The 19,055-nt window shown below is 45.6% G+C and overlaps 1 protein-coding gene across 1 annotated transcript in view; it reads right to left on the minus strand.

Moving 5' to 3' along the window:
- Positions 1 to 899: 899 nt before the first annotated feature.
- Positions 900 to 19,055, minus strand: part of DDX56 (DEAD-box helicase 56) — a 109,531-nt gene continuing 91,375 nt past the window's right edge. The window contains exons 12-14 of the mRNA XM_078666760.1: positions 4,572 to 4,677; positions 2,780 to 2,877; positions 900 to 1,386 (exon numbers count right to left, since the gene is read on the minus strand). Of these exons, the coding sequence (XP_078522886.1) occupies positions 1,303 to 1,386; positions 2,780 to 2,877; positions 4,572 to 4,677 (288 nt within the window). The 3' untranslated portion in view covers positions 900 to 1,302. The remainder of the gene's footprint in view (positions 1,387 to 2,779; positions 2,878 to 4,571; positions 4,678 to 19,055) is intronic.

Here is a 19,055-nt window from a genome sequence, read left to right on the forward strand (position 1 = left end):
TCGCTTACGTCACACCTAAAGCGTGGAACGACCTCCTGCTCCACATCAGTCTCCTCCTCTCTTCTTGAATTCCTTCACAAGCTGAAGATCTGCCTTTTCAATAAACCAACCTACCATAGTTAGGGTTTGGGGCACCCACCGGCTCAACGCCAGGATACCCTCGCTGGTGATAGAGTGCTTTACAAATACACATAACAGGTGGAGCCAGAAACAAAAGGCTAAGGGCACTCGCTAGTAAGTCCTTATCTTAGTTGCAAACAAAAATGGTGAAGGAGAGATGCAGATAGATGAAGCAAGTTTATTAATTAATCAGTACAGCAAGAGCTAACTTAAGCCCTGCTCCTAAACAATCACCCAAACGGTTGGTCATTGTATAATCTACACTCCATTAAACTGGAATAACAGACTCTTCTGAGGCACGCTTCAGGAAATACCACATGTCCATTTTAAAAAGAAAAACCTGTCCAGTAATGCAATAAGTTAGCTAATCATTCTAAACAATCTATCACACTGAACCAAACGCTCACCCTACCCCAATACTGGACCGATCTGCTGTCCTTTTTAAGTTCTCTCGTCGGTGCTCTATTTCGAATTGTTTTTTAGGCCATCTGGTTAGCAATGGGTGCAATTCAAATTAAGTGATTAAAACTAGTCAAAAATATATTTTCTGGTCCACTTAAATAGCTTATTGCGGTTTTGAATTCATTAATGTCTTCAGGATATAGGCAATGTGATGCGGTTTTTCAGGTAGAGAGCTTGCTCTTTGAAATATGTGATTCCAGGATCTCGTGGATGTACAGTGAAAGTCCGTTTGTGAATATTAATTAGGATCCCAAGACAGAAGTGAAAACACACACAAACACAGCAATTGAAAAAAAACTGCAACATGTATTTAAGGATATATTTGGATGTATTTTTATGATTGCAGAGTAGCAACTTGTAATTCACCCGAGTGGCCAAGTGAAACATAAATTATCATAGCCACGTAGGAAGTATTAAAATAGCACATGAAAAAGAATGTTATTCTTATTTCCCTGGGAAGGCACCAACGAGATAATCTCAATGTGAGACAGTGTGCAGGTCTGAAGACATCTCGTGCATGGCGCTTCTTCACAAGCTTGTCTTGCAATGGAGTCCAGAGCGGGCTCAAGATCCGAGTCCAGGGAGGAACTCCCATATACAGCACATACAGGCTGCGGGAGGGGCATTATCCCCAGAAGAGGATATTCTGCATGTTTCCGAGATCTAGTCCATCAGTGTACAAAATGTTTGGCTGCTGGTGTATCCACCCCCACCCAATCTTCAGGACTGCTCTGTTCGCTTTTGTTTCTGCTGACCTCTTTTTATGTACTTGAAGCTGCGTAGCGGGTTCTGCTTGGTGTAGGGCTGAAAGAGCAAATAACATACAAATATTAATGCAGGTTTAAGGATCGCCCGCCACGCTCATCTGCAGGACTCAATCTGTCCCAAGACTCAGCTGAACAGGAATGTTTCCTGGGCCCTCTCCACTATGAAGGGCTATCAGATTGTACTATAATCATACACAAATACAAGGCAGCTACATTCATAAGGCCACATGTTCGCAATTTGTTTAATTTTTTTTTTTATCAGTTCCCTGTAAAATAACTTCTGTACAGCAGCGATGAGGATATTCTTTTTCAACACTTTAGACTTCAAAGCGTCCACAGGCAGTGCCTGTGGCACCACCGCAGGCAAAAGAGACAAAGGATTCTAAACAAATACCCCTTTTCTGCCCCCAAATGAAACCGTGCTTCAGACCACCAGAAAGAAGCTGCTATACGGGATTCCAGGTGAAGCCATTCCAAGAAATCAGTTTTCAATGTGGGTGGAGCCTTTATGAAAATGATAACTCTGGATTCGCTCTCCCAGCTAGGCACCCGCAACGACAGGCAACAATTTGAGATGTGAATATAAATGTATATACAAACTTACGGATGTATGTGTTGGCCCCAGTCCTCCTATCCCAATACCCCAGATGCTAGTGAGCAAGCCATCAAGAAGCAGGGTAGGTTTGAAATGAATCCCCTCCACCCTCTGCAACAGGTCTACAAAATCCAGCGAAGAACAATAAAAGCTGGGTTCCATTTTGAGCACAAATGTATCTGGGTGCGAGGGTTTGTGATTTACAGTGGGTCACCCACAAATACACATCACTTTTTTTCTGCACTCATGTTTAGAAGTTGTTGAAACAGTGGTGTGAGAAAGTAATCATAAGGCAACAGGTTTTGTGTTGTTGTTTAGCTTGGCATTATGTGAACTTTGACAGTTGTTGATCACCATTTACAAGCTGAGTGTGACAACCTGCCACTGAGCCTGTATCCCCTTTTCAACCCTACTGTAAGGGGCTTCCTACAGCACCCTGGGACAAAACCATGATGCTGGTGCCTGTATCTTTCGAGGATAGAGTGGGATCAGGAACCATTCAAGCAGTTTTGGGATTCCTCACCGAGATCTTTGACGGTTGCTTCGTTCAGGGCACAAACCAGAAGTTGCTATCCTGGGACTCCTACATATGTCTATTAGCGGAGAAAAGCAAATCAGGCTAATTTCATTGCTGGGGAAAAAAAGTATTTCTTAGAAGGTCTCATAAGAGAGGAAGTGGTTTGGGCCCAATTAACTACTCGTCACCTTTTTGGCATGACAAGCAAGTAATCCTACCTAGATTTCATAAGTTACCCATAAGAAACTGCTGCCTTGGATGGCTCGGGTAGTGGAATGACTGCAGATTTTCCCAATCCCACAAAAACCAGAGACCCACCTTGAAGTTCTTCTTGAAGTCACTGTTGGTGGCCCCTTGCTTCCTCCGCCTTTTCTTCTGGATCATTGGGCAGGCAATGCCACGCAGCGTTGGTGGAACTAGCAGAACAATGATAAAACAGTCAACAGAATTCACCTTCATGGCGACTACGAGTTGCAAAGTGTTTTAGCTCTTGGTGTGGCATTACGCACGTCTGGTACAATTCTCTAGTAGTGGGACTCGAGACCATTTAACAGCGGTAATCTGGGCGAGTGCCTTTGGCAGATTAGCACTTGTTCTTACAAACGTCCCTCTCAGCACATCAGCTGTGAACCCACATGTTGACTAGGTTAGGTGACAATACTATTAGTCATTAGCGGAACGGAAGAAGGATGTGTGCAAGTGAAAGATCAAAAAAAGGCAGTGCAAGTCAGTACCAAGGTATTTTTCTTTTATATCAAGCTGTGCTCCATTTTCAACCTGCTGTACTGAACTCGAACTTGAGGTACCGACAGCAGAGTTTATTCCAAGATTAAAACAGTTGTTCCTCAAAAGACAACTTGGGCAAATGGAGCATTGTCAGTGGATGAAGGTTCATGGGTACAATATTTAGAAAACCCTTATGCAGGGGTAAGGTCCTTGGGCCTGCTTCAATGAACCCCCTTCCCCCCCGGCCCTCCCCCCCCCCCCCCCCCACAAGAGTAAGCTTCTGGAAAGCCAGAATTCATCAAGATATACTTTTTATAACTACTGTATTGTAGGAAATAATACACCTGGCTATAAGCACCACAGAAGGTTGCTGTGCTGGTGTCCATAAGGAATTGAAAAAACTATTCTTAATTCTAGCAAGGTAACTGTTAAGGACTTTTTGGGTATTCGCAATGTGAAGAACCAGACATAAAATAGGTTTTGTGATTAAGGTTAAAATTAGTAAGAACCTCTAGTACTAGTGGTGGTGGTAAAAGCAGTGGCCTGCCACCACAGCTAACTGTTCAGTCATAACCTTAATGAAGCTCCAGCATGAACATCAAAGAGAGACAAAAGCCAGATGAGCTCTTCTGTGCATCAACTTTCAGAATTCCAAGTTTTCACAACTGCAATCCTAGGTGCATAACTGAATTGGCTACACCCGCTACACATTAAAAATTATTAGTGTCAACTGACAGCTTAACCTCATACGTGGTGGTGGTAGTCCTTGCCTTTATCGATCCAAATTCAGTTGTACAAATGTGTCTGAGGACTTGTGTCTATGACTATAGAAAAGGAAGGATCTAACTTTCCTGATAAGGCCTTTTTTACATGCAATTACAAAAGAAAATAGTACTATGGAGAGTGGTGACAGCACACAGTACTCCAGTTGCCCGACAGATGACATACTGCTGCAGGCGTTACATTCCCAGTTCCCGTTGCTTGTATCCCGAACTACTTTACTGAATGTTGCTAAACTGCAATCCCTTCTAGGGAATACCAACTGTCAAGGGTTATTGGAGTGTGGGTGTGTGTGTGTGTGTGGGGGGTGTGTGTGTGTGGGGAGGTGTGTGTGGGGAGGTGTGGGGGTGTGTGTGGGGAGGTGTGTGTGGGGAGGTGTGTGTGGGGAGGTGTGTGGGGAGGTGTGTGGGGAGGTGTGTGGGGAGGTGTGTGGGGAGGTGTGTGGGGAGGTGTGGGGGGATCGGGGGGGGGGAAACAACACAATATGGTACAGAACCTACAGATGAAACAGTGCACTCTACATAATGATTAGGGAATTGGAACAAAGAAAGCAAAATACATTTTGTATAGCTTGCCTGAATGGGACATGACCTAAAATACATACTTAAATAGTCTGGGACGTTCTTCAGATGAGGTTTCACCAGAGCAGGATGGAGCGGTTGGTCGTGACGCAGCAGCTGAAAATCTCGAGGGTTATCTTCAAAGTAAGTCTACAAACAAGAAAAAGGAAAGAATAGCCAGATAAAATAAGAACTAGAAAGTGAATGAACCCATGGCATATCCTGATAATCAAAGGGCTCTTGTAGAAGTAACCTTATACTTTCACGAGTTTATCACTAACAATGCTCGAAAATATGCCCAATCCCCACCAGAAAGACTGCATATAGTACATCCAGATGAATGGTGGAAAATGTAGTTGCTGATGTGCTAGAGGAAAATACTGCGGAAATGTGTTCTAAAAATCTGGCTTTCTTGTTCTGACTAAAACCTCAATTCATTTAAAAATTCAGACAGGAAGATGGCAACAAGGATGTATAGTATAGTATAACTTTATTTAGATATAAAATATCCATAAAAGTACAGGGCAGAAGATACCAGTGACAGTACAAATTATTAAAAATAACAAAACGTAAAAACAGTGGATACATAAAAACTTCCAAATTGCATTAGCGGACTTCAGTAACATATATGTGTTAAAATAGGCAAAAATATACACAGCAACTGTAACAACAATGGCATTTGTGCAAAAAAGAAGTTTGAGGACTTAACAATTAGCAGTGTTATGATGATGGATACAATCAAATGGTCCACTACTAGCGGCAGATTGAAAGAGAGTGCAGTCAAGTATAACCAATTTTGGGAGCATTTGATAAAGTGCGGTTTAATGTATACTGTATGCCATTAAAATAAAAACGTTGACCAGCACTACGTTAGGCATTTTGAGCAGTGCCGGGTGGTGTTGGAGGGAGAGGTTAATAGGAGGAGATGCAGAGGTGTTAAAGGAGACTTTAAGCCCACCAGTCACGCTTCCCATTGCCAGACACTAAAAGAGTTATTTTTAGTTTAATTATTTTTTATTAACGGATACTGTAGGAATCACCATCTTTTGTTTGGTGTACCCGCGGATTTTTGCCTGGATGTTTCAGTGCAGTAGAACTAAGGCACTTTACTAGTGGCTAGCAGGGGTAAGGTGCATGGTGCTCCCCCTTTCACAATGATGAAATAGGTATACACCTGATTGACATATTTAAATTACCTATTCATTCTTAGTTTATGATACAATATGTACACAGGGCCTGGAAATTCACTACCACTAGTGGACTGCAGCACCTATTATGCCATCCACTACAGTGGCAGTGTAAACATTGTTGCAGGTGTAACAGTGGAGCCAACCTGTAGCAGTGTAAAAACTGTAGTTCAATCTGTCAAAATAAACCCTTTTGAAACTCCCTTTTGATTATTATTAATTCAACCCTAAGTAGGCCTCATCACCCTCAAGACAGGGTGCATGGTATTTAAACAGTAGGACATGTAGAAACTTTATGTTAACATGTCATTACAGTGATCAACACCCAAAAGCTGTTTTTACTGTGGCAGGCCTAACTATCCTATGTAGAAAACCAGAGTACAGCTACAATCATAATACTGTTTCTCAAGAATGACTGGATAGAACAATAATTAAACAACTATTTTTCAGAGGCATTAAAAATCCAAGTCAATGTTGAAGTTCGATTTTTCAATAAATATAAAAGATAAAGTAATTAAGAAAGTTAACTTTTCCCTGCCCAAAGTTCCTGGAGACTAGATTTGCATTTACCATCCCACTTCTACAGACAGCAATTCACATTTGAAGAGATGTGAAAAAGGTGTGAAATGCTTCCCAGGAGCAACTAGGCTGACCGGAATGGGAAGTGATGACTCCTCAACCTCTCAGAATATGTAAGGTGGGGACTGCGAGCATCCTTTTTGACATTTGAGCCCCACTTCGGCTTCCGACGGATTTGACCTGAAGTCTCCACTTCCAGCGTTTTTGTGCTTACAGATTTCTTCAAAGACTTTAGCGTTAGTGTTCAAGGCTACCCTTGAGACTAGCACCTCTGCCCTTGGACACCCCAGGGCAGGTAACCCAAAACTGCTGGTGGTTCTAAGGACCTTGGACCCTACTTACCCTTAAGTCCCGAAGAACAATCCTGTAAGTTGTTTGCAGGTGACCCTATGCAGCGTATGTTTCACCTGGAGCATTACATTACCGCATTCGCGGCTCATGCCTCAAATCTGACAGCAGTTTTAAAAATCACTAACTCGAAAAGTAATTACCTAATCTCACAGATCTTTGGGTCTGAATAAATATGAAATTTTTTTTTACTTGTGTCGGATTCCCCATATTGAGATTGTGCCTCATTTATTGACTCGGTGTGTGCAGCAACTGCCTAAACTCTCCTCTGATAAGCCTAAGGCTGCTCGACTACACTACCACAAATATAGCACCGAGGGATTGCTAGAGCAAGCCCCTTTCCACTAGTAAGGGGTACCTGGACTCTCTGCACAGTGCCCCTCATTTTGGTACACTATATAGGGAGCCAGCTTCCTATAGTACTGCTTTGTGCAGTGCAATAAATAAAAGTTACTTTCCTGCAACTACAGTTCTCCAGCATTCGTAAGTCATAATTTCACATGCTTGAATCATCAACCCATGATGTGAGGCTGGGAATGCAAAGTATTACAATAGAACAAAAAAAATGTTACTGTGCCATTAAAAGAGACTTTTAATCCTATAAAGGAGTGCCTGACGTGGTGAAGAAAGAATCTGCCCTGACTCATGGGGACCAGAAACAACTCACAGCTGAAACCAAGCCAAAGTTACCAGCAGTAGCAAAACATTTTACAGATTTTTCTTCCAGTAAATCAATATGGAGAAAAACAGAGTAGAGCCCTGCCCAAGCATTCCAGCACACATTGTGTGGTCAACATCTTAACTACGGTAACCTCAAGGGTGGGTGGAAGACTCAAAACAATCACCACTCCGCCACTTGTTTGGGCAATTTCAAATATGCTACATACAACTATGAGGAAACTGAAAAGAATATGTTAGAGACCCAGCAAAGTCAACACAACGAGAACAGCCAAGCAAACAGTCCATTTATGACTTAAAAATCAAGAAAATATAATTGAAACCTAAATTGGACTGGCAATTTGTATGTTTGGAATGTTTGGAATGTTTGTTTAGCATATGTTCGTGCCATGTTAAAAACCCAAAACACATACAATGGATTGGCTTGAATTAGACATTTTCCAGGGACCTTTAACCTGGTGTTAATTTTAAGAATGTGCTACTCTAGCGCTCTATTAGCAGGAGCATGATCACAAATCAAGTTAAAAAAGAAAACAAAGTGTTCACTTCCTTTTAACAAGGCTGAAGTTCGATTGTCATTTAGGTGCATATGGGTTTTATACTTCACTAATGATTGTAACTAACATCTTGTTAACTAGAATGCAAAGGTTTGGACATCGACAACAGGCATGGTTTGATGAACTCATGATGATGGGGATGTGTGTCATACACTTTAGATGACAGATTTGGTTTCTTTGGGCCTCGTGATGTAACTGAGCTAGTGAATGTTATAAATGTTTCCTCTTCAGAAGTGAGATGGTAAACTATCATACAACTGTAGAATAGTTTCTAGCTGCAAGAATGTTCTAACAGTTAACAAAATATGTCCTTTTGCACAGTAAATCTGTTTTAGATTCACACGCTGTGCATCAACGCAGAGCAGTATCAAACTATAATGATTAGTTGGGAGTGTGAGTTCTAGCAAAATTATTATTGAAAATAGACTACCTCAGTGTAGCTTCTTTTCCTGCATGAATATTAGCACTTCTGTTTAGTTTATTTGAATGGAAGACTATGCTGTTTATTGAGGGAGAATCAGGAAGCACAGGTGACCAGCCACATGCTTGCTCAAGGCGAACTATCGACTCTTGTCACGATAGACCGAGGATGACTTCCTCCAAAAGCAAGAAGGACCCCAACCTCAAGGACATGCTGACTCGCTTAGCCAAGAACCGGCTTAAGGAGGGCCCCCCTCTCACAGCCAAGCCAGGGTCCGGATGCTGACAAAGGTAGGGGCTCCAACAACCAGCTCCTCGATCCTTTGTGGAATTCCTTTTTGCCATGCCACGATTCGACCTGCAGATGGTAAAAATATGACTTGACGCAAGAATTGAGGGATGCGAGGCAGGACCTAAACGCCATAGGTGAGAGAGTGGTTGCACTGGAGGAATCCGAAACAGCTAGAGGCGATGTAGTAGAAACTCTTCAACAGGAGGTAGTGCATCTTCCCGAAGAATCATTCCCGAAGAAACTTTAGATTAGAATCTGGGAGATCGCCAATAGGCATGGAGGGGTCGTACATGGAGAGATACACGAGCCCTGTTTCAGCAGATTCTGGGGACCGAGGAGCCTCCAGACATTCAGATCGACAGGGTCCACAGGGTGGTCAGCCCAAGAGGCAACAACTCGAGACCCCAAGAAATTTTGGCACATTTCCACAACTTCAAGAAAAAAAGAGGAGGTTCTCAGGTGGGCTTGAGACATGAGACATTAGTCCCTAAACATTCCGAGGTCACAAGCTCTGTAATAACAGTCAAGAAGCGGAAAGGACTCAAATCAGTCACCAACTAACTCGGACAAAGCTACTACCTAAGCTGGGGCTACCAATTTTATTTAATAGTCAAGTGGCAGGGGACATACAGCAGGTTCATTTAACTACGGAGGCAATGCGAGTACTAGGACTCACAGAAGAGGAGATGCAGGCTGCACCACAGTGTACGAAGTAACTTCCTTCACTATGTCAACACATATGGCAGACGGTCTCCGGTTCCAGGGACAAGCTACAACCCGATCCAGACACAGTGGTACAAGAAAGACAGGCGGTGCTGGACTGGCTGTCGGAAGAAACTACATACTCACAAAGAGTGCCAGGTAACCACATGTCTTTGTTATCGTTATTCAGGAATCTTAAAAGATTTGGAAAAAAATCACCTCACCCACAATGTTTCGTGGCACGCTTCATTATGTCAGAAGAAACTAGCCACAAAGAAATGTGACAGCTGATGCCATGAGGGTGGCATGATATGAGAAACTCATATCACAAAACTAGCCTAAGAGGAAGCTGCAGCCCTAGAGAAGCTCATTAATATAGAAGAAAGTCAAGGCTATTGCAAGATTGAAGCCTCTCAAACGCTCAGCCCTATTTGGCTTCAAGCCATACTTCTACAAAACATTCTGCCTGGTATTGACTCGATACGGACCAAACTCGACAACACTTTCGCAGACACCGGCACACAGACACCATCCGTGTTGCAGGCATCTATAGCAGTCATACCTAAATCTGGGAAAACCAAACCGTGCAGCTCATATAGACCAACTTCCTCAATTAACATTGATGCTAAATTCTTCAGGCGTATCTTGGCGGCTAGATTGCATCCCTATAGGTCTTATTTGATACACCAAGACCCCCACAGTCTTTATCACCAAATGGAAAAGAGCAGACAAGTCTAAACGTATGATAAACAAACAGAGAGAGGGTCAGAGCATGAAGGATCCAGCACCAGTCATCTACAAAGTGTGATAGCCTCTAAAATCTTTCAAATATCTCAGTGCATTTGGTCTGAGGTGTGACCCACATACACCCCAATTCTACGGTTCGGAAACCACCTGTAACAGAAGCACAAACTTGACCCAGCACCTGAGAAACACAACTAGTCTATGGTATAATAGCAATATAGCATCATATTTAAAAGACAAAGCAGAGTGTAAATTTGATAGCTTCCCAAATGAAAAAGGCCAAACGTTGGTATTTTGATTGTAGAAAGCACTATCTTTTTATTCCAAATTATTGGATATATTCTCAGTAGACACAACAGAATTGCTTGCCAACGAGTTTTATCCCTTTCTGTGGACTTCACGCCATACTTCTACAAAACATTATGCCTGGTATTGACTCAATACGGACTAAACTCTACAACACTTTCGCAGACACCGGCACACAGACATCATCCATGTTGCAGGCATCTATAGCAGTCATGCCTAAATCTTGGAAAAATAAACAGTGCAGCTCATATAGACCAACTTCCTCGATTAACATGGATGCTAAATTCTTCAGGAGTATCTTGGCGACTAGATTGCATCCTATATGTCTAATTTGATACACCAAGACCCCACAGTCTTTATCACCAAATGGAAAAGAGCAGAAAAGTCTAAACGTATGTTCCATATTATTGATAAAATACACAGGTCCCAGAACTGACAGTCGATGCTGAGAAAGCATTCAACATGGTGCACTGACCTTACGGGACTCAGACCCGGCACACTTTGGGATAGGTGGACAATTTATCATTGGGATGTGGGTGTAGCTCTCCCAGGGTGGCAATGACGGCAAACGCAGTCTCCCCTAAGCCCCTTTTCATCCCGCGAGGAACCATCAGTGGCGTCAATTATCTCCCCCTCTTTTCCCTCTTTACATGGTGCAGATGGCAAAAGACGTTAGAGACAACCCGCATATCACAGGGGTGGGATTTAGCGTAGATACTCATATGATCAGTCTTTATGCAGACGATGTGCTGCTAGCCCTTTGTTCTTCAAAGCAGTCTGGTGGAGCTGGCAAGCACCCCCAGCCCAATAAAATAAGTCCTATTGTTCTACCTTCCCCTGCTCGAGCTTAGCTCAGCAGCAGGAGGGCAGAACCGTGTCTGGGGTCGGTAGTAGCACTAGCCTTCTGGTAGACCCTAGAAGGCTGTTACTAGGAGCACTGGGTGCTTCACGGAGGAGCCCCTTGGTGCATGGAATCATACCTCCAATACTGATAACGGTGTTGGGGTAGGATTCCAACACATAAGCAACTGATAAATCAAGGGTTCTACAAAGGAAAACATTGAGTTTCCTATTGTGTAAGGACGCCTTATCATGACATGCTTCATCATCGGCGCCTAGCCAAAGAAAAACTTTTGGGTATACCTTTGAGGTATTTTTAAAGCTTCACTCTTCTGGATCCCTGTTTATCCAGTTTTCTTTTATCTAAGAACTCCCATTTCACCTATGGTTAAGTCCACCCAGGTAGTACCATCTTACCAGAGTGTGGATAGGCGCCGATGATGAAGTATGTCACGATAAGTGAGTGAGGAGTCTACTCCAATATCTTTGGATATTCCAAACGTTTAGGGCAGAGCAGAGGCAATATCCAACATCCTGACACAATAGGAAACTATGTTTTCCTAGGTAGAACCCTTGATTTATCAATTGCGAGTGTGTGTGAGTATCGACAACAGGAGAGTGCAACTGATCTGACTTTCTCTCTCACTCTCCGTAGTGATTACAACATGATACCAAACATGCCCAGGTTCGGCACAGACACTATATAGTTAGCCATCGCGTAATGACACATGGTAACTATACGTTTCAAAATGGCAGACTGCAATTACAAAAGCCTGGAGAATCGGGGTTTGTAGGGCTATGTCCTGCGAATGCAGGGCACCATCACACTTATAACATAGCACCTTCCCTTCAGTTTGTAAGGCCTACCTTAGGGGTGACATAGGTTTTAAGTGCAGTGACCTCATATATAAGAAAACTTATATCTGTTGTAAGTGGTGCTAGTACCAACTTTCACAGGCTGCCAAGGCAGGGCTGTAGTCACAGTTTGAGTGGACTCGCATGGGTGGCACAATACATGCTGCAGCTCATGGTGTGCCTATGCCTTTTGTACCTTAGTACCATAAACTAGGGACTTAAAAGGGTACACCAGTAGCCAATTGGGAAGGTACCAAAGTACTTACCACTGTTCAATTTAGGGACAAAGCACAGCGACTGGGGTCCTGATTCGCAGGATCCCAGCCAGACTAGCCATACAACAGAATAACACCAGCAAAAAGTGGGGGCAACTATGAAAGCAGATCCTACTTTCCTTCACAATGCAAACTGAGATCAATCAATTCGCATGTAAGGGGAAGCAGAGACCACGTTTGCACCACAAGCTGGCATGCAAACCCAAGGTGGAGTGTGCCAGAGACCAATATTATCGTACAACTCAGTTATGCTACATGGTAGAGCGGAAATGGAGACGCACTGATGCTTCATGGACCGGATGGTAGCGGGTATCCACATCTGGAAAGTCTCATCGCTACTTAGGAAGCAGACCCTGGGGACTGTATTTCTTTCCAACAACAAGAGCTATCCTGGCAGTGTGGGATAAAATGACAGAACGATCCAGGCTCACCTCATTTCTCTCACCAATTAAGTCAACTCTCACCAATCTGGATGGATATCATCGCAGGCCGACACTGGGAAAGCTTTGACACTTGGCAGATGTGAGCGAGTAAAAAACAAAGTAGCTTTTACAATACCGAAGGAATTATCCCCTTTGACACACTATGATCTCACTGAGAACAAGTGTATGCAATATATACAGACACTGCATTCGGTCACACATCCCTCAATCAAACCATTTGCACAGAGGCCACTTACGGCTTTTAAGAAATGTTTTTCCCCCCAAAGAGAAACAAGTGCCTAATATCTGAGATATACTCATTTCTTGCACTGCCCTCCCAATGGGGTAGAGAAAGACATGCATACTGTCCTTGTGTCTTATGAGTGAAAGTGGATGGGAGAAGCGGGTGGTTATGACTGTTTTGCGCTTTTCACTCTTTTCTTACTCCCATTATCTCTTTATATCTTTTTCCTTTACAGGTTTGCTACCCACTGTCCTCCGGGGTGAAGGCAATGCTTTGTATACAGTTATGAAGTTCAATAAACAGAACTGATCCACAAAACGGCAATAAAAAGAATGGTAAAAGTAAAAATGAAACATTTAAAAAAGTGGAACTTGACAAATTCAAGCCAAAATGTGGCTTTTTCAAAATGAGGAAGCGACATTGGTCACATGACTATGGGACATTATCAGACATTCACTTTCCTCTGTTGACCTGTTGGCTAGTGCACCCTCTGTATTTCAACCAGTAGGTCTTCCCAGTCTCCCGTGGTCTGTGACCATTAATGTTCTAGAAATCCTTGTACCAGTTTAATGTGCATTATTATTTTTTTTGTGGCGTTGCTACCATTTTTGCAGCATTTATTTCTGCCCCCAGTACCGTGTTATGACACATGAGCTTAGTTTGAGATGACTTCTGTACTTGAGAGCGCTTGTGTCTCTAGTCTACCACTAGAGCTTTTCTCCCTCAAAGGGACTGGGAATGCGGACAAGGGCTAAAGGTGTGCAGACTCTGGACCAAACTCTGATCCTTGAAAACTTAGTGGGCTGAAACATATTTAACCAGGACAACTCAGGTGGCAATAGTTGAAGCATCCAAGTTTGCCGTACACAAAGGCTAAACAAACAAATGTTGCCCACAAATAATCAGAAAGCCACAAACCCACAATCCAGACAAGGAGCCCACCCAGTAATGTTAATGGAATGCCCCTAGAAAATAATTTCCTTTCAATGAATACTTGTCTGGTTAGAAAAGTTACTTCCCTTAGTTAACGCCTTATCTGGTAGAGACATGATCTAGCCGCAGATTCCTTACAGTTGAGTTTCTCAGTCATTAGACAGGATCCTTAAGATGTTTCTTCGCATAATACCCTGGCACACCGGTAAGGGGCATCGGTCGGCTATGCGTGACGTTATCAGTGGCGTCTCAGCCATTGTGATGTCCGCGTCACCTATATAGGCACCACCTCCACGCTCTGCCGTCAGTTACTTTTCACAACTTTCCACAGCAGAAGCACAGAGCTATGTAGTGCACTGACTTTGGTGTGTTTCTGAACAACTAGGGCCCTGAAAACCTTTCTGCAGTGCGGGGTGAATGGGTGGATCAGGAGGAATCAGCAGCTAGATCATGTCTCTACCAGATAAGGCATAACCAGAGGTAAGTAACTTGTCCATCTGATAGAGACATCGAGCCCCAAATTCCTTAACTTTGAATAGATACTCAAGCAATACCATTCCCGGAGGAGGAACTGCGGACAAGTTTAGACCAAGAAGTCCTGCAGGACAGAGCAGCCAAAAAGGCTGTCCCTTCGTACTAGTCTGTCCAGGCACTAGTGTATGGTAAACGTGTGGCTTGGCCACAGCGTAGCATATTTTGATACAGAGGAGGACCAATCGTGAGATAGACCTCTTCTGCACACACAACCTTTCTTTAATCCATCGTACTCCACGAAGAGTTGGTCAACCACCCAGAACTCTTTAATGCAGTCATGGTAGAACACAAATGCTCTTTTTGGGTCCAGATCGTGAAGTCACTCCTTTTCTAGAGGGGTGCGGAGCGTAGGAAAGTGGACAAGGTGACTGATAGCCCCACGTGGAATGGTGTTACCACTTTCAGTAAGAAAGAGACCCTAGTGCATAGCACCAACTCATCAGGGAAGATGATCATGTACGTAAGCTTAGATGACAGAGCCTGCAATTCGCTCATTCTCCTGCCAGAAGTTATGGCCACTAAAAAGCCGGTTTTGATGGTAAGCAGCTGGAGGGGGCAGTTGCGCAAAGGATCGAACAGAGCACTCATCAGGAACGGTGGAACCAAATTGAGGTCCCACTGAGGCATGATGAAAGGGGCAGATGGAAACTTATGTACAAGCCCCTTCAGAAATCTATTTACAAGAGGATTTAAACAAAGAGGGTTAGTCTGTCCGCCTCAAGACGGAAGACACGGCGAAAGGTACCCTTTGAGATAGCCCAGAGCAGAGCCCTGCTGGGCAAGGGTCAAAATAAAGATAAGACCTTGAGAGGGAAACAGAAAGAAGATCAATAGATCTTCCTACACAATATTTTAAAAATTAGTGCCACCAGCAGGCGTACACAGTTATGGTAGAGACACGCCTGGCGACCAAAATAACATTCCAGTTTTCGGAAGGAAGGTCAAATGCTGTCAACGTCGGCCTCTCAATCTCCACGTAAGAAGGCGTAGAGTGGAGGAGGAGCCGCGCCAGCGACCAAGATGGCCGCTTGAGCATCGGCTCCGCCGGCCGCCACATCCTGACCGCCTATCCGTCATAATATCCTGTACCCCGTCCGCACTTTCTTGTGGGGGACCGTCACCTGAGTCACTAGGTGAAATTTGGGCCCGATCGATTGCTCCGGCGCCCGACTATCGTCGTCGGAAGAATTGGGGCCTGCGACGTGGAGGGCCGGGACCCCGAGTGTGCCACCGTCCGGTGTGCAGTGCGACAACATCGGCCACCGAGACCGGAAGTGGCCGGCCGGACCATCATTTGCTGTACCCGGGTGGCGATCGGAAAGCCCTTGCCCTCACTGCAATACCCTACAGACAAGCGCCGCAAGACCCCTTTCCTGCTTGACTGAGGAGTGGTGGGTTTCTCCTGCTTTTGCGGTCGAGATGGCGGCGCGGGACCTCGACAAGAATCTACCAAAGTCCCAGAGATCGAACCGTCAAGTCCAATCGAACCGGATCGATAAATATGCAGTCTCCAGGGGATCCCCATCGGAGGCGAAGCGTTCCCCGATCGGGGGCCCCCGAGGGGGATCCGGTCGGTGACGATCCGACCATGAAGGAACTGATGGCGGCTATCAAGGGGGTTCAATCCTCTTTGGGGACAATCGACACCAAGTTGGACACGGTCACCATCGAGGTGGGTCTCGTCAGGGCCGACCTCACCAAGACTTCCGCGAAGGTCAAGGACTTGGAAGTAAAGACGGGGAGCCTCATCGAGGATGTATCAGAACTACAGAGGGTGGTGTCTGATCTCAAGATGGCCCATAACCAATTCAATTGTAAGCTCGATGAGTATGAAGGTCGGGCACACCGGAACAACGTACGCATCCTTGGGGTTCCGGAGCGGTCGGAGGGGGCCTCCCCGGACCTTTTTGTCGAGGATCTCGTCCTGCAACACCTTAAGCCCAAGGGCCTGAGCAAGTTTTTTACTGTGGAGAGGGCTCATAGGGTGCCTGGTGGTCGCCCGAAAACCGGGGCGCTTCCCCGCCCCATCATCGCCCGTGTCCTGAATTTCCGGGACAGGGACGCCATTTTAGAGTCTGCGAGATCCTCGGGCCCGTTGGCCTACGAAAATGCTTCCTTGCTGTTTTTTCCAGACTTTACCCGGATGGTGCAGAGACAGCGACAGGGATTCGTGGCTATAAAAAAGAGACTAAGAGATCGGGACATGATGTACCCGGCCCGCCTACGGATAGAACATAGTGGCAAGACTTGGTTCTTTGACTCTCCAGAGGTAGCGGCGGACTGGCTTGATCGTCTCGGGGATCATGGGCCCGAGGGACACACCCAGACGGAAGACGAAGAATGATGCCCTGGATGACCAAGACTGTGTACATTTGCTTTTACTGGCGCTGAGGGACTGACGGGGGGTTTACTGCTCTTTAACTTCACCCCTCTGCAACTTATCGTTTCTGTTTCATATCTTATTGTTTTTGCGGGGGGGGACTGGGCGGTCTGGGGTGGTGGGGGCTGGCGACCTGTTGTAAGGTCCTCCTCCGTTTTTCTACGTTTAGATCCTAGTTTGTGGGGGTGACAGGCACACTGCGAGTTGGGGATGTGTACATGCTACATGCAGGGGTACAGGGTGGGGGGAGTTCTATCCAGGGGTTGGGGGGGTTGGGATGTTGTTTTGTTTGTGACCGATATGTGCAATGGAATCCTTTGAAACGTACTTGCTTTTCATTGACTAATGGCTTCATCTAGACAGGGCCTGGGATTCTCGGTCCTTAGTTGGAACGTTAATGGCCTGGGGGACAGGATAAAGCGCACTGCCGTGAACCAATTTATTAGACGACGATCACCAGATGTTGTCCTGTTACAGGAGACCCACTTGCTGGGGAAACGCTGTATGGCTCTACACAGGGGTGGCTATAAGTTAGTAGCACATGCTGGTTTTACTTCGGGCTCCAGGGGGGTTGGCATACTGGTTAAAAATTCATTCCCATTTACGATCCAGTCTACATGGTCTGACAATCGTGGGCGCTATATCGGCGTTTCTGGAGCTTGGGAGGGTGGAACGGTGTCATTTCTCTCTGTCTATGTCTCCCCGTCGCTGCAGGCCGATGCATTTTGTGACTTGGGTCGGATGTTTTTTGCTTTACCCATGGGCCTCATGGTGATTGGTGGCGATTTCAACGCGGTTATGAATGGTGAATTGGATGGTGAATTGGATAGACTCCCCTCCCGCGCGTTGTTGCCCTCCCGCAGGTGGTTGCCTGACTTTCTCTCGGTTTCTGGATTGATTGACGGCTGGCGATTGCGACATCCAGGAGCGGCGGAATACACGCACGCATCTGCGACGCACCGTTCCCTCTCTCGTATTGACTATGTTTTGGTGCCGGCGGCCCATGCGGCCGCGATCAGCGAAGTAACACACTTGGTGCGGGGGGTCTTAGACCACTCGCCAGTATGGTTACGTTTGTGTGTAGGACGGGGAGATGTGGGTAGAATCGCTCCTATCCCCGCCTGGCGATTGCGAGATCCGATAGTGAAGAGGGAACTGGAGCGTGTAACTAACAGCTATTTCAGCGATAACGAGGGCTCAGTCGCTTCCAAATGCTCCTTATGGGAGGGGTACAAGACAGTGGTTCGGGGGGAGGTTCTTTCCCTTGTCGCTGAACAGATAAGGAAGAGGAGGGCAGAGCTAGACAGGGTGGAGGCGGAGCTTTTGACCCTAGAGACTGCTATTTCCTCCGGGGGCGACCCATGGGCAGATTACCGCCTTGGGCTGCTCCGGGACGAATACAAAACTTTAACTCGAGACACCGCTAGGGCGCAGCTCGACGCCACTCAGGATAGGATTTACGAGCACGGCGATAAGGCCGGGAAACTGATTGCTTGGCTGGAGAAGGGCGACTGGGGCTCTAGACTGGTCCCGGAGCTGCACATCGCTGGCTCTGTGGACACGTCGGACCCCCAGCTGATTGTGGAGGAGTTTGCCCGTTATTACACTGAGATTTATACCTCCTTGGGTGCGTTTTCTGAGTCTGATAACTCGGATATGCTGCGTGACATTCTCTTGCGAGTGTTGTCGGAAGATGATAGGAAGTATCTGGACTCCGCTCTCACTAATGACGAGGTGGCAATGGCCATTCGGGGTGTACATTCTGGTAGGGCCTCCGGCCCTAACGGTCTCCCGATTGAATTGTTTAAGCCCCACGAGCCCCACGCCGATAGATTAGCTCCGTATTTGAAGGGTATGTTTACAGAGAGCTTGGAGCGTGGTCAGTTGCCTTACGACCAGCGGATTGCCAATATAGTTGTCATTCATAAAGAGGGTAAGCCTCGGTTGGACTGCTCTTCGTATCGTCCGATCTCACTGTTAAATGTGGAGCCCAAGGTGTTAGCAAAATTGCTCGCCACGCGCCTCAGTGAAGGTTATCTCCACCCTGGTTCATCCTGATCAATCAGGCTTCATGCCTAGAAGGAGTACTGCTCTCAATCTCAGGCGCCTTCATGGTGTTTTGGCCAGTGCGTCTTATATTCATGAGCCTACCATATTGCTTTCCCTGGATGCCACTATGGCTTTCGACCGAGTGGAATGGCCCTATCTCTTCGCAGTGCTGGCTAAATTGGG

The sequence above is a fragment of the Lissotriton helveticus genome, chromosome 11 (assembly GCF_964261635.1).
Source record: "Lissotriton helveticus chromosome 11, aLisHel1.1, whole genome shotgun sequence".
Classification (NCBI taxonomy): Eukaryota; Metazoa; Chordata; class Amphibia; order Caudata; family Salamandridae; genus Lissotriton; species Lissotriton helveticus.